At 41.5% G+C, this 25,458-nt stretch overlaps 1 protein-coding gene across 1 annotated transcript in view; it reads left to right on the forward strand.

Annotated features, from left to right (window-relative positions):
- Positions 1-5,858: 5,858 nt before the first annotated feature.
- LOC148040594 (uncharacterized) overlaps positions 5,859-25,458 on the forward strand; it is a 50,157-nt gene continuing 30,557 nt past the window's right edge. The window contains exons 1-2 of the mRNA XM_087666827.1: positions 5,859-6,099; positions 6,733-6,809. Of these exons, the coding sequence (XP_087522953.1) occupies positions 6,741-6,809 (69 nt within the window). The 5' untranslated portion in view covers positions 5,859-6,099; positions 6,733-6,740. The remainder of the gene's footprint in view (positions 6,100-6,732; positions 6,810-25,458) is intronic.

Genomic DNA, 25,458 nt, shown 5'->3' on the forward strand with positions numbered 1-25,458 from the left:
ATTAATTGATCTTATCTCTCTCTCTCTCTCAAATTGACCTTTGAAACATGAATTGAACTCATAAACATTTGCTTATTTGGTTGTGTAGTAACCAATGATTCAATGTTACTAATCTCACGATTTAATGTTACTAATCTCACGATTTCATTGCACCATAGCACTTCGTTACATTATTCTATAGGATGTGTGGTTTAGAAATCATTAATTTGTTAAAGTGTGTTCCATCTAGATACTTTTCATTTTGGAGTGCATCTTTTTGGCATATATGACTAGAAAACAAAGTCACTAACATCTTGAATTGACCTTTGGAACATGAATTGAACTCATAAACATTTGCTTCTTTGGTTGTGTAGTCACTAATGATTCAATGTTACTAATCTCACGATTTAATGTTACTAATCTCACGATTTCATTGCACCATAGCACTTCGTTACATTATTCCATAGGATGTGTGGTTTAGAAATCATTAATTGATCTTATCTCTCTCTCTCTCTCTCTCAAATTGACCTTTGAAACATGAATTGAACTCATAAACATTTGCTTATTTGGTTGTGTAGTCACCAATGATTCAATGTTACTAATCTCACGATTTAATGTTACTAATCTCACGATTTCATTGCACCATAGCACTTCGTTACATTATTCCATAGGATGTGTGGTTTAGATATCATTAATTGATCTTATCTCTCTCTCTCTCTCTCTCTCAAATTGACCTTTGAAACATGAATTGAACTCATAAACATTTGCTTATTTGGTTGTGTAGTCACCAATGATTCAATGTTACTAATCTCACGATTTAATGTTACTAATCTCACGATTTCATTGCACCATAGCACTTCGTTACATTATTCCATAGGATGTGTGGTTTAGAAATCATTAATTGATCTTATCTCTCTCTCTCTCTCAAATTGACCTTTGAAACATGAATTGAACTCATAAACATTTGCTTATTTGGTTGTGTAGTCACCAATGATTCAATGTTACTAATCTCACGATTTAATGTTACTAATCTCACGATTTCATTGCACCATACCACTTCGTTATATTATTCCATAGGATGTGTGGTTTAGAAATCATTAATGTGTGTGTTCCATCTAGATACTTTTCATTTTGGAGTGCATCTTTTTGGCATATATGACTAGAAAACAAACTCACTAATATCCAGTAAGTGTTTCATCTCATTAATTCATAGTAGCCCTTTCAATAGAGTTACTACACACACACACACACACACACACACACCCCTCTCTCTTAGTTGGTGCTACACACATGAATAACAAAATATAACATAGCTTCAACTTGCTTTATCACATGTGTCAACTATGCTTCCCAACAATGCACCCATCATTACTAACTTAAGCTATCAATATTTGCGCAACTCTTTAAATATGAAAGCATGTCACATTTGGATTACATGAACATGTAGTGATAAGAAATAACCTGTTGGATGTGTTGCCAAATATACACACTAATTTCTAAATAATAAAATCAGATAATTATCCAATACGACACTACCATAAAATCCAAGACACCACCATAAAAACTAGCTAATTCCTGCAAATAGAGCAAGATAAAATCCAGGAGAACGTTATCCATTAGATGGACAATCATGTGTACACTACAAACATTCTGAACCTAGATGCCAAGACTTTTGTGATCGTGGACCCATCAGGGAATGAGAGAGAAAATTGACGCTCCTCATTCTCACTGTTGTAGGTGCAATACAAAATACGACAAGTGCCAATGTAAGACTCACCATACAATCGCACCGCCTTGCCGATCAAGATAGAATCCACTGGACGAGGAGCATACCGCAGGGACAGAGGGAGCAGTGCATGGCAAGTATTGCATGAATACACTGTGAGAGGGTCCACCAAAAATGTTTTGGTGCAGCAATGAGGACAATATATCCGCGGTTTTGGGCTAAACCTTACACGACCCCTCCCTCGTTGATGCTTGCACCTTAACACGCCTGTAATAGATGGACGCTTGGGTTGTGATGAGGACTCCCCCCTCTCATTTGGACGATGACGATGATCCTTGCCATGCCCTAGGCGCGTCTGTGTCACATTTTCCTGGATCTGATAGATCCCGCCCTTTTTAGGCATGTCAATCTCCTGTGGTGTGAACATGTGAACAAGAGACTCTTTAGCACTTTCCACTTGGCGCATACAAGCATCCATCTGTGCCGCTGTGTAGGATGGAATCCCATCCTCGATCCTTTGAAGGAGGCCTCTAAAGTCTGCGATGGAGGACACGAGTTCCCCTTCCTGCACGCCACCATCGGAAGCTAATCCCTCCAATCCTGTGATTTCATCGCCACTTGGTCTTTCCTTTATGTCATCAAAGACATGCGCACTATCGATGATGGGAAGAATCTCATGAAGGTGAGGAAAATAGCTCTTCAAGATGAGCCTCAAACCATGAAGATGTTTACAGTCAGTCGACCAATCAGGGCAATCACAGTAGTTTGATTGTACACTTACATGATACCATTTTGCATGTTGGGTGGTGCTCGCTATTTTAAACAACATGGTCCCCTCGTTAATGACTTGAAGAGAGGAGGGATCTTGCTCATACCGCTGAAGAATCTTCTCCCCTACTGCCAATCTAGCCGTATGACTCTTGCTTGACCCATAGACTTTGAAGCGCTCAGAATCAGCTGGCATAAAAAACATGTATAAGACAACAATGCGTTTCAAGGAAAGGTCAAATGTGCAAATAGAAAGGAATTTGACCACATTACCTATCTCTTGCTTTTGCTTGAAAAACTCCAAAGCCGATCCACCCATTCTAGAACCCGACGATGAGTCACCAACAAGGGCATGCAGCAGATCCAAAATGGACCTGTTGATCCTAGCATCAAGTAGAGTGTACTTGATATATTGCCAAAGTCTCTCGATGAGGTTTGTTGTGTCGACATTGCCATGTGGAAACATGCGACCAAACTTGGGCCATCTTGCACGCCAAATACAATCTTTCCCACACCATCCATTGGTAACGTATCGGACCACGTTTGGATGAGCGGAATAATGATGAAGCAATTGCTCAAACATATCATCAAACTGCGACTCTGTAGGGCAATGCATAAGATTGGACAAAGAGGCATACACATGATCGCTCTCATCTGTAGGGACCTTGATTCATGCAAGAACATGTAAAGTACTCACTGTCAAGCTCATGGAACTCACAAAAAGGCAATGCTTAAAAGTAAAATGGTATTGAAAAGGTGTACCTGTAGCAAGAGATTTTCAATCCATGCTTTCTTTGTGTGGAACCAGCATAGAATAATATGGCATGCTTGTTGACATTTGTTGCCACCAAGGTAGTCAGTGGTCCAACAATGAGGGTCTTCCAGAACAACCTTCGAGAGCGCCTCCAGCTCTGGCTGGGACTTATCAATCACCAGGGCATCAAGGCGAATATCTCCCATCCTAGAGAGGACTAGTCTCATGGTGATTTGCAAAGCCATAATCTCTTGGTTTGACCCATTGTCACTAGTGCATAGCATAAACCAAATAGGGATACCCACCCCATGTTGGTTTGGTAAAACCGCCGCATAAAGCGGAAGACCAAACACATTGGTCTTGAATGTGCTGTCAATTGCCCAAGCATTGTTCTTTGAGAACCTCTTACTCATTTGCAACATCCATTCGTCCTGGACTATCAGTACGAATGGTTTGTCCTTGTCCTCTATGGCATGAGGATTGTATGGTTGGCAATAGAGTACCTAAAAGACCATGTAGATGATAGTATCAAATAGATATACTAATTTTCGCAGCTTATAAACATTTATAAGAATATGTCAAATACCTTGTTTTGATCTCGTAGACGGAGAGCCTCCAAATACATTGCCATCCAATCATCCTTCGAAAGTTCGGCTGCAGCAGGACGACACGTAGAACATTGACGCTCAAAGCAACCTAATACCATAGACAAAGGCTTAGAAGGTAGCATACCTTCAGTTCGAATTTGATATGATAGTGTCTGTACCTCCCTTGGTATCATGAAGAACCTATAAATGACATGATCCAATGGAGAGGCATTTTTCAAATGAAACCGCTCCTTGCTAAGGCTCATCTTCGCGACGTGCCGACATGTCCCAACGTCAAGCAGGTCATCCTTGCAACAATCAATCACAGTTGGATGCACCGGCAAGTGATACAAGTCGGCACGAGATCTAGGTACATGACCCTCGTGTGGTCCATCGTCTTTGTACTCGATTTGCACCTTGAAAGGGCAACTACATTTCTTCGACGTTCGCAACCTGCGGATTTGGGAGCACTTTTGAGTTGCTCTACCACTGCGATGACATGCATATTCCACTATTGTCTTCCCTAAACCATGCTTTTTGGTTGAGCGGACCTTGCCCAACCTAACATTGTGTTCAAGCATGATTTCTTGAAGCCTCTACTCAACAAGAGATCTATCTACAGTAAACTCCAAGATGGGTGCTCTTCTTTCTTGAACCTTCCCATGAACGAACAATGGGCCTTTATAACCATGGGGCCTTGTGAACACCTTGCAAGTACACCCACTGATGAGATCTCTCACATACGCAAGAGGAATGCCATGCCTTCTCAAGTCAGTACACCACGTGGATTTGATGGAATCAATTGTGACATTAATACCCTCATGAGCACCTGTAACCTTGTTTATGTGATTTTCAAGGAATATGCTCTCCCACTCCTCTATACATGCAATGCGCAATGATGGCTCCGATTTCAAGGCCAATGTAATGTGTCCATCGCCACTTCTACCAATGCAAAGACCTTCTCTGATTCTTCTCCACTTCTTCAAGTCGAGCAACTCCCTCCTGTGGAGTTGCTTGAGCACCTTCAATGTGATGGCCTTCTGCCCGCTCAAATCACTGACCATCAAGCTGTAAGTCTCTCTATTAAAAGAGAAGTACTTCGATGAGGTATAGGTAGTTGGGCTTGGTGCATTGATAGTGATTTCTTGTGGTGCCGAATCATTGTCTCCACTTAAGAAATCAAGCATCTCAACCTCGTCGCTTGATGATCCATCTAATGTCTCTTCATCCGTGTCGAGATCATCGATCTCAATGTCGCTTTCCATAATCCATGCGTGTTGACTACATACGTATATATCACCAAAACATCATTTCAATGTCACAATGGATCCAATGCAAATATGAGAGGAAGAAAGAGAGAGAGATATGCACCTTGTAGTGGAAGTCATGACCAAAAAATTGTAATATGAACCTCAAACCTTTGTTCCAATGATCTCGTGAGCTTGTATTCGCTTGGAATATGGGCATCCAACCTCCGTTCACAACAGCACACGAATGCGCCCTGTGTGCAGGATTTTCCTGTGGGTAATACCGAGAGCTTTTCGGCTTTCGGTACCAGGTCAACACAGTTTACTTCAATGGCTGGGTTTACTTTAATGGCTGGGTTTACTTGTAGTCCACGATTCAAAAATACGTATTAGAGATAGTGGGCCCCACAGAATCTACTATCTCTTACTGCCAGCCCATGCAATCAATTTCAACGACTGGCGGTGCATTTATAGTCCTGGATGGGTTTACTTTTGCATGTGGCAGTGAACATCCCCGAATTTCGAGACGCCGTTGCTCCATCAGATCCAAGTTTCCGGCTGGTTGGGTTTTGTTAAGCTGGTTGGGTTTTGAATGCTCCCCAGGCGAGGGCCGTTTGGACGCGTAGAGTGTGTTAAAGGCAGGCATCCCTTTTTTGGTATCTTGGTGTGTAACGGGCCTCACTCTATCTCTTTCTCTCTTCCAGCTACGATAGACCTCTCTCTCTCTCTCTCTCTCTCGGCTTTTTCTTTTTCTTGCATTTTTTAATTTCCATTTTCTAAGTTTTGCTCGTGTAATCTCCTTCCTCTTCTCATGTCTCTCCGACCTGTTTCTTCTTCTTATTGTTCTTGCTATTATTATTACTCTCTCCCCTGTTCCTACTTGAAGCCCTAGCCACCAAACTACTCTCTGTTTTCCTTCTACCAATGGTTTGCCTGTCTTGTTCGCCACATTGAGCTGCCCTCCCAGCTGGCCTGCCTTTGCATCCCTCCCTTTTGAGCTCCCCATCTGCTTTTCCATCTCGAACAGAGGGGCTGCAGGTCAGTTCCGACAACCAGCATTCTGCTCAATCCTTCTACTTTATCGTTTTTTTTTTTTTTTTGGGGTTCCTTACTGTCTCAGAGCTGAGGCTAGAGTAGCTGCCACAGCTGCTCAATGATTGCTCGGACAGCACTAACCAGCTAGAGAAAGTGCTCTCAGATATACAGATCCAATCCCTTCTGCTAATTCCGGTGGTTACCTGGAAATTCTGCACAATATTGTGTCCAATTGTAGTATCCTGCAAGTGGTGGTTGCTAGGTGTGCAGAGATCCTTCCCAGGCAGATTATCATTCAATATCACAAGCGCTGAAGTTTTGCGTAAATATTTGCAGCATGGTTGCCTTACTCGATTAGCTGCACCTCAAATAGACAGCGTGCAAATTATGGATCAGGGCAACCGGTTACACTTTTCCGCAATAATCTCTTGGATAGCAATTTACTTAACAGAAAGACGGAGATATACACCCTTATGAGACCCCTTTGCACCTTTACTCAGCTGGATCCGTGTCACTGTTTCCTGAAGCAGATTTATGAATGGCAGATTTAGGGCTAATCAGCACTTTGAAGTTCGGATTTTGAGTTGTATTAAATCATTTCATGACTGTCTCAAACTTACCACATTTCAAAAACAGGTGTGCACATGGAGGCTGGAGTACAATGCCCTGCTTCTCATGATGAAGAAACGTTTGAACATCACCACACTGCACAAGTAAGTTCACATTCTTTCCTGCGTCAAAGAATAGGTTTGAGATAGTGTGGGCGACGACTGTAAATCCAATTCAAGTCTCTAAAAGATTTCTAGTTAAAGCAACTGAAAGGGAATTGTTTCACTGCTGAGATTTTGTATTTGGGGGATGGTATATATCAAAGAATCAATTTTCAGAATCATCTAAGACCACAATACTTTATTATGCACGAGCATTATTAAGCCTGAGTTACACTGACAGGCTGGAAATATTGAAACAACTATATTGTCTTTTTGGTATTCTCCATGAATTTGATAGCTGATTATACTTGCTTGTGGAGAATTTTAAGGATGCATGCGTAGCATATATTTCATACAATGTGTGGATAAAGTTTATGGCAAATCAATTTTTCATAGATCAATAGAAAAGTGCAGATCTGAGAGATAGCTACTATACTTCAATATTATATGCTCCTTTATTCTTGCATATATGGATATTGTCCTTATTGAGAGAAAACAAAATTTATCATTTAAGAGATTATAAGCAATGATATAGAAAGGTAAGCTCTAGGGGAACTGAAATGCAGATACACTTAATTAGTGTGGCTAAGAAGGAGTGTAGATGTTTATTATAAGTTAAAAAAGCTTCAATTAACAATATGAAAACATGAGTCATAGTCATAGTTCTTTTTATTACAAATGTGTTGCTTTTGAATGTGTTTTACTTATTCAACAATTTAATTCATTGATTCATCTATTTGTAGTGAGGGCATTTAAGTCTCTTAAAAAGGAGAGATGTTCGTTTATGCATGTTTTTTAAAAAACGGTTATAAATCATTTAAGACAGTTGAAAGTATTGCGAAAATCTGATATGACTTTCGAGATGCAAGTCCACAAATACAAAAATCAATTCCTATGCCATTGTTTCCATTATAAATTGCATTGAATCATGGAAAAAATTAATGCACACAAATATACCCTCCCCTTTATATGTATAGAGACTTTCTCTCTCTCTTTCTCTCTCTCTCTCTCTCTCTCGTTATAGTATTATTATACAACTTAACCACTTCAGATAGCATACTCACAAAGAAGAAAATGCTTAGATAACTCAAGGAGAGTTGAACCCCAAACACACTTATGTAGTGTGCTTTCTAAGGAGTTAATCTAAACAAATAGCAATGCTCTTTTGATTATGACCTTTAAAATGTGTATAGAAACATATCCAATGTCCATCCCTCCATCTACACACGTAATATGCATAGATATTTTCTTACACATGTAAGTATTGTAATAGACAATTACTGTTTAGCTATCCTTGTATACTCCAATCCACATGTACATACTAATTAATGCTCATTTAAGTAATCTCTCTCTCTCTCTCTCTCTCTCTCTCTCTTTCCTTATTGCTTGGCTTTGAGTTTTTAAAACTTATGTATTACATGGAGATAGATAGACATGTTAGCGATGAAAAAATGTCATACTTTATTTTAACCCAATTATTACATACTTAAAAATGCGGATTTGTATATCAAAGTTTACTTGACTCACATAGGCTATAAAAAAACAAGAGATATCTGCTATTGGAGATATTTGCTATATATATATATATATATATATATATATATATATATATATATATATATATATATATATATATATATAGAGAGAGAGAGAGAGAGAGAGATAAGGACATGACTTAAATAATATCATCGTGTTTCTTTTTTCACTGCTCGTGCCATAACTGTCGTGGCTTTTCTTATATTCTTACATTAATGTGACCATTTGTCTCATGTTATCTAGTAGCTCATAGATATCCCTGTCAGGCTGCTTGACCAAGACCTTGCTTATTATGAGATGTAAAAGTAGGGAGACATACGTGCTGTAATTGATCTAGGTTTAATCAAAGACTTCGGGCTCCTCCTCTCCCCTTGTGATGATCGATTACCATGATCTGCGATTTTTCATGTTAACTATTAATGACATCCAAGCAGAATACATTTTGTGGTAGCAACACACGTAGAGACATCTTTTTCAAGCCTAGAATAAAATAAACTTGGTGGTAAAGGTGCGTAGATATCCATTGATGTTGTATTTGGCCAGTATTAAAAGCCATGTTTTCCATCGATATTGATAGAAGCTCGGCCCATGTGTTCCAATTTTTCTCAGCAAGCCTTGAATTATAATCTTGCGAGAGAATACGAATGACAATGTGTTTCTATTCAAATTTAAGAGATTGATGTTAGGTAATTGACAATTGTTAATAAGCAAGCTGTAAAATCAATATTTAAGTAGGTAATAGATTAAAAAATTTGTAACATGTTACCTAGGTTGTATAATGCATTAGATTATCAAGATTAAAAACATAAAAGTCATTAGTCACATACCAAAGGAGTATAATTGCTGTATTTCTCTCACTCAGAGACAGGTTGAAGCTGTGTCTTTTGAAGCCTTTAGTCAAAATGAGAAGGATGATTGCGGAATGCCAACAAATCATCCTCTACTTTTCTTGTCATATGTAGATTATCCCTTGTGAGATGTCTTATGTACTATATGAAACCCTTAAACTCCTTACTAGTATATTGCTCTTCACTGGGTCAAAGGGAATGCAAGATATATGTGACAACACGGATTGGTTTATGATATTGGTCCCATCGTGTATTCCATACTGTACGAATCTCATGAATCCTTGAGAAGAAATGATGATGGATCATAGATAAAATAAGTTAGAAACTTAGAATAATCATCAATGAGCCATTAACATTAAGTAATTACATACATAAAAGTTAAACAATAACTTATTTATCTTGGGGCAAAAAGCTATTGCAAAGCAAGGTCTCACTAAGTTTATCCATATACTCGTCTAGAAGGTTTAAAGTACTCTCCTTTGTATCAATGATGCACAATACAGTGTAAATAGAAGGGACTTTTTATCAATGCTTGTGTCTCAACCCACTAACTCTTATTTAAAATATTGCACCTAAAAGCAAGTCTTTAAAGACTCTCTCTCACTTCATGTGAGCCACTCTTGGTATGCAATGGTTTGTATCAAAATTGGGCGGACTCGTATCAACATTTTCAATTAAATAAACATATAAGCAAATCTAGTGTTAGAGGGCTTCGAAAGCTTGACTTTGCTGTTGGCTCAAAACATGCTTGTGACAGGTGGTCTCTTCTTTAGAAATCTTACCATGCTTGTTGTCTTGAAAATGTCATTTATCCAAGTTATTTGCCCAACATATTTAATAAGTAAGTTGAGACAATGGAATGCACATGGAGTCCATACTATGCTAGAAAACTCCTCCTCGAGTATATGTTCCATAGACACACAATTGCTTTCATTATCTGTTATCACACCTGTATTACATTTTGGACTTCTATGTCCATGATGACTTGTCGGATGTGCTTTCAAATGAAAGCTCTTATGGTGATAAGATCTTAGTCAGAGGTATTAATGGCCTTAATGAAAATGGTGCCTTTGCATGAAGATACTAAAATATTGTAAATATTCTTTTGGTGCATATCTGACCATCCATCACATAATACTGCGTACCCATATTTCGCCTGTCTCCTTTATGGGCTTCAATTGAGCCTCTAGATGCTTTTTTCTTTCGAAGCTCTCATGCATGTAATGTATTTGCGGATGGGCCTTCCTACTTACACCCTATGCGGCTCATTGCCATGATTGTATTTTTCCATTGATGTGTAGTGGCCACATTGAAAGGGATAGCACACCGAATAAATAAGCATGTGAGTTCCCTAGTTGCCTCCACAATTGCTTGCCTCTGAAGTCTTGCATGACACTTGCACTATGTAAGGAGTCCCTTTGCCCACCACCACTAGAAGATGGCAATGGGATTCTTTTTGCACTTGGATTCGATACGGATATGAATGCATTTCTTTTTGACAGGCCACTAGTATCTCCAATTTGGCTAGCGCTACTAGGCCCACTAGCCTCTCCTTGCTCCACTTATGTTTCATTAGCTTGATGTGGTGTTGGATGAGAGGATTCATTCTCTTCTAGCTCAATATCCATACACTTTCGGTACCAAAGATGGGAGACTTACCGTTACTTCCATCGGCACATTTGTGCAAGGCTTGATATCTTTCTTGGGAATGCATGTCAAGTGGTCTTTCATGCATATTATGCTTCCTGATTTCTCCAATCCACAATAGTTGCATTGCCACTTTTTCAATCCACCAGAGCCCTTGTATCCCTTAATTGGAGTGACATACTTCCAAAATGAATTTGGTGCCATGATTAGGTAATGGAAAATTGGAAATTGAAAAGAGAATAATTAATAAAAACTTAGAAGAAGATTGGAGGAGGAGGAGGATGATGATGATGATGATGATGATGATGATGGAACTTGGAAGAAGAATAAAGAAGAAGAAGGATGGAAGAGCAAAAAGAAGAAGGAAAGAAGAGACTTGGAAGGAGAATAACTTAGAAAGAAGAATAAAAAGAAGAAGAAGAAGAAAAAAAGCAAGGAGGAGGGAGTAGGCAGGGAGGTTAGAGATTGAGTTGCAGGAGGTAGAGACTTGGAGCGTAGAAGTTTGGAGGTAAAAAGACGAAATGAAGCCCGTAACCCATTTTTCCTCTATATAGCCCATTACTTGTTTTCTGCAGGACCCCATAATGGCGTTTCTCTGTTTTCTTCTTGGACTGAAATGGCCGTCCCATTTTGGCAACCTTGAAACGCCATTTTGGGGTATTATGGTTACTAGATATGGGGCTCATGATGGAAGCGGAGTTCAGTGAATTAATGCATATCAAATATTCTTACTACTTTGTGTTAGAGTTCATAGCCTGTTTTTTAGGCAGCAGCACAGCTGGTCCAGCAGTCGGACCAGCTGCACAGTCGGACTGTGCAGTCGGACTGCCACGTGGCAGTCCGACTGCCTGCAGCCATTTTTATCAGGCTGCGTCCCATTTTTGAGCCCCGTTCTAGGTGATTTTTCGCCTATTTATTGCTGACGTTTTCAGCAGTCTGGCCACTATTCTCTGTCGCAGATTACAGACCGGTGCCGTGCAGATTTCTGTCTCTGTTCACAGATTTCAGACAGCAGACAGTGCAGACTGCAGCAGACTTCGAGGTGGACAGCAGGTCGCATCGTCGAGGTGGAGACACACAGTCCAGCGCACTGCGCCTGTGTATATCTTTGTATTCAGCATTCTTTATACAGCAGATCTTCATTGTACACTGTCTCTTTCTCTCCCTTTTCTCTCTGCGTTCTCTCTCTCTCAGTCCTACGCTTCCGCACCGCTGCACTCTTACATGGTATTAGAGCAGTGTTTAAGGGCTGACTGAGCGCAGAATCAACCTGAAGTGGAGTTTCCATCGCGACACAAATTTGCGTTTTTTGCGTTTAAGGGCAGACAGGAGGGCTGCGCCTTGAAACAAGGCTGAAACGAGTGTGGGCGCACAGGAAAGGAGTACAGGTGGTGGATTTGCTGCTGTTTACTGCTGTTTTACGCGGAGAAAGTTTGAGTTTTCAACCTAAAAGTGCAGGTTTTGCTTTTTCATCGCCTCCGGCGGGTGAAGAAGCTTCGGGACGCGGAAGAGCCTTAGCAGGCTGAGTTTACCCAGTCAGAGGGGGCTGCTTTTGCGTTTGAGAAGGCATTGCAGGTGAAGATGTCTACAGAGATGGACTTGGAGTTCCAGGCGATTATGGACCGGAAGGTGCCTGTCCTACCGGCTCTTCCTACAGATCAGAAGCTCGACGGCGACAACTACCGCATTTGGCGCGTTATGATGTTGGCCATTTTAGAGTCCTATGATTTGGCGGAGTTGGTACAGGAAGATATTGACCGGCCTTCGGTAAGAGATGAGTCCAAACTCTCTTCCGATGCTCGTGCGGAGTTGGCCAGGGCCCAGTCTCATTGGGACAAACTGAATGCCAGGATTCGATCCTTTCTCTTTCTATCATGCACTACAGCCGTGATCGCTCACATCGAGCACTTGACGGTGGCTCGTGAGATATGGCTGGAGCTTGATCAAATGTACAATCGGATGACCCTGATGAAGAGGGTTTCTTTGGAGGTACAGATGCGGACCTTGTCCGTCAATAAGTCTTCTTCGCTAAGGGAACACATTAACAAGCTAAGGCAGCTACAGATGCAGGTTCAGAATGCGGGGAAGCCAATTTCCTCCGAAGACATGGCAATTACACTCTTGTCCCAGTTGCCGCCACGATTCGGTACATTTTACTCTGCCCTTATTGCTTCGGGGCGAGAGTCTACTCTTCGGTGGGAAGAGTTGGTTCCTATGGTCTTGGACCAAGAGGAACAATTAAAGGGACAGAATGCTTCCAAGACGGAGGCGTTGACAGGTCAAGCCTCTCAGAAGAAGGGGAAGGACCAAAAGAAGAAGGGGGATAACAAGTCCAAGAAGGACAAGGAGAAGGACAAGGACAAAGACTCCACATGCCATATTTGTGGAAAGACTGGCCATTGGAAGAAGGATTGCCCTGACAAAGACTCGAAGGACACCAAGAAGAAGGAAACCAAGGATTCTGGAGTGGTGGCTGCACCCTCATCAGCTGCATTTCTACATTTAGTTGTCATTGAGGATGCTTCACCGAATGCTTCTGATGCTGCGATGGCGGCTCCCCAATCTCGAGAGTGGATTATTGATAGTGGTGCCTCACGGCACATGACTCCTTCATCAGATGGTGTTGCCCAGCTGCGACCTTCGCATGGGCAGGTTCTCATTGGAGACAGCTCTTCAGTTTCTATTGCAGGTCGGGGTAAGATGCAGCTTATTCCGGATGGACGAGGTGGCACCCATACCTCAGAGGTTTTGCATGTACCAGGATTGGGGTACCATCTCCTTTCAGTTCATAAGATTTGCTCCCTTGGTCTTTTAGTGGAATTTGACAGTTCTACTGTGCGAGTCCTTGATCGTGAATCGAGGAAGGTTCTATCATCTGGATATGAGGAGAACGGCATTTACAAACTGAAGTCTTCCACTGCCCTCTCTTCTCTTCTTCTTACCTCACAGTCACAGTCTGAGTTATGGCATGCTCGGTTTGGTCACCTGAACTATGACTATCTTCGGAAGGCGTCACGTGGACAGCTTGTTCGAGGGTTGCCGGATATAGTGGTGAGCTAGCAGCCATGTGTCTCCTGCATACGGGGGAAGCAGCATCGGGATGCCATTCCCCACACAGCTTCGCGTCGGTCTACTTCACCGATGGAGCTAGTATCTACGGATCTATGTGGCCCTATGAGGAATGAGTCCCTGCGTGGGAGCTCGTACTTCATGCTGATCGTGGATGACTACAGCAGGATGACATGGGCCTATTTTTTGGCACTAAAGTCAGAAGCTTTCTCGCACTTCAAGGATTGGCTTCTCTTTGAGGAGAACCGATCAGGCCGGAAGTTGAAGACCTTGCGATCTGACAAGGGAGGTGAATTTGTGTCTAATGAATTTGCTCGGTTTTGTGCAGATAGAGGAATTCACCAGGAGTTTGCCAATACTAATACTCCTCAAGAAAATGGTATTCTAGAACGGAAGAACCGCAGTGGGATCGAGATGGCGCGCACCATGATGGAGCACCGACAGACCCCTCAGGTTCTGTGGGCCGAGGCTGTGGCTACTGCAGTCCACATCCTTAATCGATCCCCTACTTCGGCCGTGGAAGGGATGACTCCATTTGAGGCTTATTTTGGGACGAAGCCAGATGTTTCTTACTTTCGGGTCTTTGGGTGTGATGCCTATGTTCACATTCCCAAGGCTCACCGTGACAAATTTGAAGCGGCTTCCCGAAAACAGGTATTTGTTGGCTACAGCTCCCAGTCCCAAGGCTACCGATTGTATGATCCCGTCAAGCGGGATGTATATACTAGCCGTGATGTGCGGTTTGTGGAGGTTTCGGCTTCTTCAACGGGTGAGGAGCATCCCGTTCTTGGAGATCCAGGGGAGAGTTTGGCTCCTTCTACAGTTTCACTGGAGCCTGTGCCGTTTGATTATGATTCTGTTTCTGACACAGAGTCTACTGTTCCACCGGATCCTTCTGAGGAGTTACCACCGGTGGACATTCCAGAGTCTTCTACTGATGGAGAACGACGAGGGGAGGTTCGGCCTTCTCCTCGCTGGGCCCGTGACACACTCCGTGATTCAGGGATCGAGGGGGTTCCTGAGGAGTGGGGACCGCAGGATGGTCCGCGGTGGTCACGGAGGCACCAGGCGCATTCTTCGGAGCTTGTTTGCTCCAATTATTGTTTGATGTCCCGAGTTATGCAGGATCGAGAGCCCACCTCCGTGCAGGAGGCTTTACAGTCCGCCCCATGGAAGAAAGCTATGGAAGCTGAGTTGGAGGCTATTGAGAGGAATGGCACTTGGTCACTTGTGCCACGCCCCCCGAAGAAGAAGGTGATTGGAGTCAAGTGGGTCTTCAAGACCAAATATCTCAGTGATGGTACTTTGGATAAGCACAAGGCTCGCCTTGTTGCTAAGGGTTTTGCCCAGCGCCCAGGGATTGACTGTCATGACACCTTTGCCCCTACAACTCGTATGGCAACCATTAGAGCTGTTCTTGCTTTGGCTGGCCATAGGAGATGGCCTGTTTATCAGCTGGATGTGAAGTCGGCCTTCTTGAATGGTGATTTGAAGGAGGAGATCTACGTTGAGCAGCCTCCTGGCTTTGGTTCTTCAGATGGGAAAGTCTACAGGTTGAAGAAGGCCCTGTATGGTCTCAAGCAGGCCCCGTGAGCTTGGAACGAGAAGATTGATTCGTTCCTCCAAACTCAGTTGGGATATCGGCGGTCCAAGGCCGATCCGCAGCTGTATGTTCACACTTCCGGGGAAGGTTGTGTGCTGTTTGTATTATATGTTGATGATTTGATTGTCACAGGTGATGATGCACAGCAGGTCCAGGAGACAAAGTCAGCTTTACATCGGACGTTCGAGATGACGGATTTAGGGCTACTCCATTTCTTTTTAGGCCATGAGATTTATCAGTCTCAAAGGGGGATCTTTCTCTCCCAACAGAGATATGTACAGGAGCTCTTGGTGACTTTTGAGATGGAAGATTGTCGGGCCCTCTCTACTCCTATGGATCCGAACTGGAAGGCCACTTCCCACTCAGCTTCTCCTTTGGCGGATGCTTCCCGCTATCGACAGTTGATAGGATCCTTGATTTGGCTTCTCAACACGAGGGTTGATCTATGTTTTGCTGTTGGGCTCTTGGCAGGGTTCATGAGTGAACCTAAGACGGTGCATTGGCAGGCTGCTCAGAGGATACTTCAGTATCTGAGGGGGACGTCTGATTTGGGGATTCATTACCCCACAGGGACAGATGGGTCAGATCTTGTACTTGCAGATTGGAGCGACTCGGATTGGGCCGGTGACGTGGACCACAGGCAGTCTACAACAGGTTACTGCTTTACTTTGGGTGCAGGTGTTATTTCATGGAGTAGCAAGAAGCAGCCCACGGTAGCCCTTTCGTCTACTGAGGCAGAGTATCGGGCCGCATCTTCCACCACATGCGAGGTTGTGTGGCTTCGGAGATTGTTGGAGGAGCTTGGGTGCCCCCAGACTCGTCCTACATTGCTGCGATGTGACAATGAGAGTTGCATTGCCTTGGCAAGGAACCCTGTTTTTCATGCCCGGACGAAGCACATTGAGATTCAGTACCACTTCATTCGAGAAAAGCTTCTGGATGAGACCATCACTGTGGAGTATTGCAAGACGGAGGATAATCTTGCGGATTTGTTTACGAAGGCGCTTCCTCAGGCTCTACTTCGGCAACATTCCAGATCCCTCAGGCTTCTGCCCTGTCCAAGCTCTGAGAGGGGGTGTTAGAGTTCATAGCCTGTTTTTTAGGCAGCAGCACAGCTGGTCCAGCAGTCGGACCAGCTGCACAGTCGGACTGTGCAGTCGGACTGCCACGTGGCAGTCCGACTGCCTGCAGCCATTTTTATCAGGCTGCGCCCCATTTTTGAGCCCCGTTCTAGGTGATTTTTCGCCTATTTATTGCTGACGTTTTCAGCAGTCTGGCCACTATTCTCTGTCGCAGATTACAGACCGGTGCCATGCAGATTTCTGTCTCTGTTCACAGATTTCAGACAGCAGACAGTGCAGACTTCGAGGTGGACAGCAGGTCGCATCGTCGAGGTGGAGACACGCAGTCCAGTGCACTGCGCCCGTGTATATCTTTGTATTCAGCATTCTTTATACAGCAGATCTTCATTGTACACTGTCTCTTTCTCTCCCTTTTCTCTCTGCGTTCTCTCTCTCTCAGTCCTACGCTTCCGCACCGCTGCACTCTGACACTTTGGAGACTCTCGAGAGTCTTATAAGTGTCGAGATGTAGAGAGCGAAGATATGTAGAGATGCAAGAGAGAGAAGAGACACACCATATACACTCCCAAAGACTATTTCATATTGATCACAATCTACAGGTATATAGGTGAGACCTAGTCTAGATAGGGTGGGCTATATATAGCTTCAATACTCCCACTCAATCAAAGGTCTCTAGTTGCAGATAAAAAGCCCCTTGGGGAGCACAAGGGAAAAAACGGAGCTCTTATATACAAAGGTACAAACATGATCAAGAAGGATTATTGTGTTTATGTAAAGTGAATCTGTGCATGTGAAGCGAAATTGAATATGTATGTACAAAGATGACCAAGAGGTTTGAGGTGTATGCGTATGTGTGAAGTGTATGGTGCTTGCAAGGAATATATACAATGGCACTAGAATGCCATAGTAGATTAATTTCCAAAGATTGAAGTTGAGACAACTCCAAGTTCTGAGCCTAGCAGAGTGAAGCGTGCTTCATTGGGTCTTTTGGTGAACATATTTGCAGTCATTTGATCACTTGGACAATGTTCAATCATGATCGTGCCTTTCTTTACTTCATATTGAATATAACGATAATGCATTGCAATATGTTTAGACTTGTTATGTTGAACATAGTCTTTAGCAAGACTAATAGCACTTTGGTTATCACATCGAAGTGGTGTGCTAGAGAGAGGAGGTGAAACTAGTCTTTCTCCTCGGATAGGGTGGTAAATCCTTGATTACAACTTAATTACATCAGCAAACAATAAATGCAAATCTGAAAATACAAATCTATCTATTGATCTTAGACAATGCACACCCGATTGGCCCCAAAATTGGCATCCCTTTCGGTATTTCTTTAGCTTTATTGAAGAAAAAGTTGACTTACAATGGGATTCTTCCAATCCCTTTCGGTATTTCAACTCCCTTTGGTGTCCAAAGTGACCAGCAAGCCTTCAATCTATTTTGCCCCTTGATTCGGGCACTCAATTGGCGTTCACCCACTTCATAGACGATGGAAACGCCCCAAATTCAATGGCTGGCTAGTCGTCCACCTAAATTCAGTTGAAATTCACCTTCAGCCTTGTTGAATCCAAGTCTTGGAGCTTCCAATGAACACTTCCCAAGGTTGCTGCTAAACCCTAATTTCTGCTGTAAATTAGGGTTTACAGCAGATAAATTTGTAATTTCTCAGCCTCCAAGGGTCCAAATGCTGAGATCTTCGGAGCAAGGCTGTGAAATGGTTAGGAGATGAGAGGAAAAGCTGTAGAGAGAGAAAATTCAGTGTTTTGTCGTGAAAAATGATTGAAAATCAGCCAAGTGCAGCTGCTGCCCTGCCACAACAGCATGTAGATGCAAAGAACTGAAGAAAATCAGTCATTTACTGTTGTTGCTCTGCCTCAGCAGCCTGTAGATATTGTCTTCTGCTGTTGATTGGTCTTCTTTTGCCCTTGGCTGCCTCAGAAGGTCTTCCAATGGTTGCAAATCAGACCAGCAGTCTCTTTCCTATCCCTTGTAGATTGAATTTATAGAAATGCTTCTCTTCGGTCTCTAAAGACGTTTTTTAGTCTTACATGGGCATTTTTGACAAGTGGCAGCCTTCCCAAAGGGTTTTTCCAAGTACCTGTGCGACATAACTTATAGCAACTTTTGTCATTGACATCCCGTGATTTCTTGGAGTCCTGGGCTCGTAAATTTACTTTAACCCCAGTTGCACCTCACATGTGCAACATTTACTTAATTATGTGATTAAAAATTAATCCACATGTTAAGTGAGTTCTTAAAAATTCATGTTCTCATGACAAGAGAATGGCCAATATTTGATAGAACTTGTTGAAGCCATACTAACTCTTGAGCTGCTAAAGATGTAGTTACATATTCAGCCTTTGTAGTGGAAACATCAACACAGTGTTGTTCCTTGCTAGTCCAAGAAACAAGACAATCATTGATAAAGAAACAATTTCCACTTGTAGAATGCATAGATAAGTGAGAGCTTGTTCAATTTGCATTTGTATAACCCAAAGTTTGAAGTGAATGTAGACAATCAAAGTTTTGTTAGCGTCGATAAATCAACCCAAAATCTTTAATGCCTTTCAAATACTTCAAAACTTGTTTAGGTGCATACCAATGTTTAAGACATGGAGATTTAAGATGTCCAAGAAAATTTGTAGCAAAAAGAATGTCAGGGTGAGAATTTAAGCCAACAAATTGAAGACATCCAACAAGATTAGCATAAGGTTAATGTAATGCTAATTGCTCATCATTCTGTAGAAAGTGAGTTTTTGGTAGAGGCCACAAGAAAAGGAGTAGTAGCAGGATGTGTAGAACCCAAACCAAATTTTTGAATAATATCTTCAATGAACTAAGGAGTAGTAGCAGGATGTGTAGAACCCAAACCAAATTTTTGAATAATATCTTCAATGAACTTTGTTTGACGTAGAGATAAAACACCCTTTTCTCGACTGCGTTGAATTTGAATACCAAGACATGAGTGTATGTCTCCAATATCCACCATGTTAAATACAGAAGATAAAACCTTCTTTACTTGTTAAAGGAAGTTGAGATTATTAGAAACAAGTATAGTATCATTCACATATAGAGTAAGAATAATAAAACTATCATTGCAACTCTTTACATATAAGTTGGGATCTGAAGAACAAGAGATAAAACCTCGTTTTGTAAGAAAGAGATTAATCTTTTGATACTAAGCTTGTGAATATTGTTTGAGATCATAGGGTGCTGGATGAAGTCTACCAGCAAGATTTTTTTTATGTTCAATTATAAATCCCTTTGGTTGCTCCATGTATATCTCTTCCTTTAAATTGCTATTAAGAAAAGCAATCTCACATCCATTTGGTGAACCTCTAAATCAAACTCAATAGCAAAAGCTAACAAGACTTGAATACTGGTAATACGAACAATAGGTGAGAAAGTTTCTTGATAATCAACTCTTGCAGTTTGTGAGAAACCTTTGGCAAGTAGCCTTGGTTTGAATTTGTCAAATGTTTCATTTGCTTTTGTTTTAGTCTTATAAACCCACTTGCATTTGATAGCAGTACGTCCAGGTGGTAACTTAGTTAGAATCCATGTACCTTTAGAGAGAAGAGATTCATACTCAATTTCCATAGCCTCCTACCCTTGTTCCTTTTTTGTGGGCATGACATGCCATCACTATAAGAGCAGGGTCTTCACAAATATTGAGAGCATTCTCAAGAATATTAGCTTCATAAACATGAAGGTACCGTGCTCACTATCAATTGGAAGATTAATATAAAGATCAATGCCAAGGTCATCACCAGCAATAATAAGTGCATGTTGTGAATCTTGATTCAAAGAGTTAATATTATCCCGTGAAAGAGATTTTTCATTATATAGAAAAGGAATAGCAGTAAGTAATGACTTTGTATCATCACTGTCCTCTAGTAACCACATTCTCTCATCATCCTTTTGAGACCGTGTAATGCCCATAAGTTACCCATTGAAAATAGCATCACGACTTGGATAGATCATAAAACTTATATCTCTTAGAAAAATTTGAATATTCAATGAAAATAACTTTCAAACCAAGAGGATTAAGTTTTTTGTGAGTCTCTTTGGGTACATGAATATAAGCAATACATCCAAAGGTTCAAAAATATAAAACAAGAGTTTCACTTGTCCGGATAGGTATTTTACTAGAAGGAGGAGTCATAGAAAGATGATTTTGCATAAACACTGCTGTTAAGACTACTTCAGCCTAGAAACATCGAGATAAGCTAGAATGAATGAGCATACATCGCATATCATTGAGGATAGTCCTATACCCTGATTATTCTAATAATCATCAAAATCATTTGAAATGTATTCTTCATCATTATCACTACGAAGTTTCTGCAGCTTTTTGATATTGCTTAAAAGATAATAAAGCTTTTGATTTGTGTCGCAATGTCTAAGTCTAGAACACGTAGAGCCTCAAAAATGGAGCTTAGTGGATGGTCAAACAATAGAGGCAAGGTTATCCTAGTTAGTGATTTTGAAAATTTGAAGCTCATGGTTGAGATTTATAGATGGGCCCTATCATGAGCCATATAGCACTTAACTATGTGTCCATTGCTCCAATGCGAAGTCAAAGTGCTATAGTTGTGAGTGAAATTTAGGAAGAAGACCTTTCATTAGCTTGCCTACAGTAGAGGCATTCCTAGCCTTCCATGAGTGGACAACCTTTTGTGGAACAAGTCAAGGATCAAGCCTAGACAAGGTCCCACAGGTTTTGTGAATCAAGAATATGGTTGTTAGATTTGACCAAGTAGTATAATTAGACCGCTAAAACGAGTCTTGTCAGTAAAAGCATGCTTGGCGGATGAGAATGATGAGCCATAAGGTGTTGGATAAGAGGGGTAAGGAGGATAGAAAGAAAAAGGAAAAGACGGAGGAGGTGAAGATGAGTAGGTAGAAATGTGCTATGAGTGTCCATATGGAGCCAAGAAAGGTGACATTGGAACATGTGTGTTTCCATAAGGTGCCAATGGAGGAGGTTGAAACATGGTAGCCTTGTCCAAATCTCAGATGGAGCACAACAAAATGATCAGTAGGTCCACTAGGTAATGCCATGGAGGCAAATTGTGAAACTAGCAAGTTCACACTTTGGAGTGGTTGGGAGGGTCTTCCAACTTGGGGCAATCCCGAAAGTGTGGGAGAGGGAGGATGAGCCTCCATCATAAGTGTATCTACACCACCCGGTCGAGGAAAAGACTAGGTCTTGAAAGCTATGTCTAAGTGTGAGGAACTCCTTGGCGTGGTGCGAGAAGACGCATGAGAAATGGAAATGTCAATGGTGGTACAACTGAAGAAGAGGGAGGAAAGGTGGGTGTTGAAATGAATTTGTGGATGCAAAATGATTGGATTCCTTTTAACCATTAGATGGATGGAATAGAAATGAAGAATGAGATGATTCACCAACTTCAAATTGACATTGAGAAGAAAAAACTAAAGGAAAGAAAGATGAAGGAAAACTTACAGCTTGTGGTAACAACATTTTCATTTCCTCATCTTGTTTTGTGTTCAAGAAAAGATACTATCTTCTTCAAGACTGATGAACCAATATTTGCTTTGAAAAGTTCCTTCATCGTAAGCGTCATCCAAGTCTTGCCCAAAGGAGGACGTATTTGCAAAAGATTGAGAAGTAAATGATTGCGTACTTGGCACAAGAGTAGTTCTAATAAGTGAAGAAATAGGAGGTTTGTACTCTGTGTTAGTTTCCACCATAGGATGGCTAGTCTCAAGTGGAGCTTCCATCCTTTCTGCAAAATCAACAGACTAGTATGCCAAATCTAAAGGAGAAAGCTTATTGTTGTTGAGCCCGATGCACGAGAATGAGGTCATACTCGGCTTGTGTGATCTCGTGCATTTTGTAGACTCCATGGTAATCTGATGTCTCTAAGACCACGTCAAATCCTTGCGGAACAAGTTGTGGGGCCCACTCTTACTTGTTTATGGATATGTTTGACTTTGGAATGTGAAGTGCTGAAGAAGTATTCAAAGTCATCTCCCCTTTTGTAGTTCTTGCTTTTGAGATGAGCTTTTCAATTGAGGGCCTAGGTTTCTTCAAAGAGTACCTAGCTTTGATAATATGTAAAGCAATGCTGTAACATAGAAAACACAACACAATCGTACGACAAATGCATAGATTGATAAAGAAACATAGTTAGGGATAGGGTAGCTCAAAGACAATGAACACTATGAATGATTACTAACTATAATATAGTGCTCAATGCAACAAATGCACTATGCAGTGAGAATACTAAACCTCGAACTTCCGTGTCTCAAGAACTAAGATGGATTCCGAATTGCAGCAGGTAGTTTCCGAAGGTGACTGGCAATGCCAAGACAGTCAGTGGGATGCAGAAAACCTGCAAATGCAGGTAGCAGTGATGATGTGGTAGTTGTACAGATTGGTTTGGTAGCAAAAGACAAATGTGCAACACTTATCTCAGGCAAGGTGGCAGCAATCTAATCAAAATGCAGCAGTAGGATGCCTCATGGTAGTAGAGTGGCATGTGGGCAGACTGTATGGCAGCTCTAGAAGATGTGTATGCAGCAAAGGTAGGCTGCTCCAGCCTCTGACAGCAGTTGCCAGCTGGGAAGGGTGATGATAAGGTCGAGAAACCTCTGAAAACAGCTATAGGGGCTAGGCAGCAGGCGTCTGATAAAGGACAGCAATGATGGACAGTTGAAGCTGAGATATTCTTTGCAAATGGGGTGTGGACAGCAAAGAGATGGCACTTGCAAACTGCAAAAACGAGACGGGGGCTGGATGGAGTTCAGCATGCCTATTTATAAAAAGTTTGGGCCTTTTCAAGAAGGTTTTGAACACATACACTCTTTAGGAATGCATTTTTTCAAGTAAAAAGATTTAATTCGTTAATTAAGCATGTTTTGGGGCTGTTTTAAAGAAGCAAATATATTTTTAGCTCAACATATCCCTCTTAGATCTTGAATGGGGAATTGCTCTAGTAGCTTCATGCTTATGTTAGTAGTGTTGATTTCTTGGTTGTTTGGCTTGTTATTGGGGCGGTTATGGGAGTCTGGATGTACTATTGGTCACTGCACGTGCCATTTTGTATGGTACATCTCATGTATTGTATTATGGATTACATTACCCATTTCTTCATTGTTTGAGTTCTTGTGTTCTCTCTTTGACTATTCATTTTTCTTAGTGTTCAGTAGTTGCGTTTCTTCCACTTCTAGTTGCCCATTCTCACAAGGGATTGGACGACTAGTGTTATTGGTTTCAGTACTTTATGTTGCTGTTCTTGCTGTGAGAAATGTTCTCCAGGCTGGTTAATTGCTCAAAAGGTTGTCAATAACTTTCATTATTCATTCCTCTCAGTGTTCAACAGTTGTATATTTCTTTCAGTTCTAGTTGCTCATTGTTATGGCCAATTAGCAATGCCACAAACAATAGGTATCTACCCATGTCTTTAACTACTGAGATTCTTGAACCAACAAACAACCAGAGAAAGCATATATTCTTCAGGAATGCGACATCAACATTCTGAAAGGACCTGTACACCTCAGCTTCAGTTTGCTATGAAATTTTCCCAACCTGGAATTATACACAACCCCTCAATCTCTTTCTCAAAAATCATTTTCTTCACATGCCTATTCACTCAAGCTTGCCTTCTGCCTTGTGTAATTCTTGAAACATAGGCTGCCAACACCTTGTCCTCTTCAAGTTTCTGGAGCTGTTCTAGTAGCTGATACTGTACAGATTTTTCAGGATCCAATTTATGCTCCACTGCAATTCTTAGGCTCAGGACAACAAACTCCATAGACACAACAGTTTCCACACCATATACTAACTTGAATGGTGTGAACCCCGTAGTAACCTTGAAAGCTGTCTTGAATGACCATAATGCAGAATCAAGCTTTGTGTCCCAATCCTTCCTATTTTCCTCCACAATTTTCTTCATGATCCTGAGCAATGTCTTATTAGATCTCTTAGCTGGACCATTAGCTTGCAGATGATACGGAGTCAACTTCTTGTGCAAAATTATTGCTTAGCAGTCAGTTCTTGAATAACCTTATTCAGAAAGTGCTTCCCCTTATCACTGAACAACACTATTGGGCAACCAACTCTGGTCATAATATTGGAATACATGAATTTGGCCACACTAGCTGCTGTATTATCTCTCAAAGCCTGTGCCTCCACCCATTTAGTACAAGAGTGAGTGCAAACCAAAATATATTTATTCCTTGCTCTTTGAGCTGTAGGTTTTACTGGTCCAACAAAATCTATTTCCCACTTTTGAAAGGGTTCCAGTGATCCTGCATTCTATCCTTGTTTAGTGGTTGACCCTCCTTCAAACACTACACACATTCCTTGGCATATTGGTGTGCATCCTTCAAGATTGTTGGCCACCACAACCCAGCCTGCAGTATCTTTTTTCTCGTATTCTCTCTTGAAAAACGGCCACCTGACAGACCAGCATGAGCTTTATGAAGTACCGCTGGTTGCTCATGCTCAGGCACACATCTCCTGAGGATATTATCCACTCCTCTTCGATACAATGTATTCAAGGTGACTTGATAAGACCTACTTCTCCTTTGATTATGTGACATAGAAACTTTGGGAATTTTGAATTTTGGGGCTGTTCCAATGAGCTAACCAAGAATTAATGTGTAAAGCATCTTTTTTAGCTTAACAACATATATTTAGCTATAACTTACAAGATGTGAATTATTGCTAAAGCTAGAGAGCTCTCTAACTAGACGCAATTAAATTTACAATTTATGAGTTTCAGCTAAAGTGACAACTCTCTCTATTTGTCCACCAAGGCCCTTGTGTTGTTAGCCTTTGTGCCATGGGCTATACATGTGAAGCATATTTGTGACTTCATGGCCCAATG

The sequence above is a fragment of the Lygodium microphyllum genome, chromosome 2 (genome assembly GCF_053477565.2).
Source record: "Lygodium microphyllum isolate KBCC chromosome 2, Lygodium_microphyllum_v1.1.10, whole genome shotgun sequence".
Taxonomy (NCBI): domain Eukaryota; kingdom Viridiplantae; phylum Streptophyta; class Polypodiopsida; order Schizaeales; family Lygodiaceae; genus Lygodium; species Lygodium microphyllum.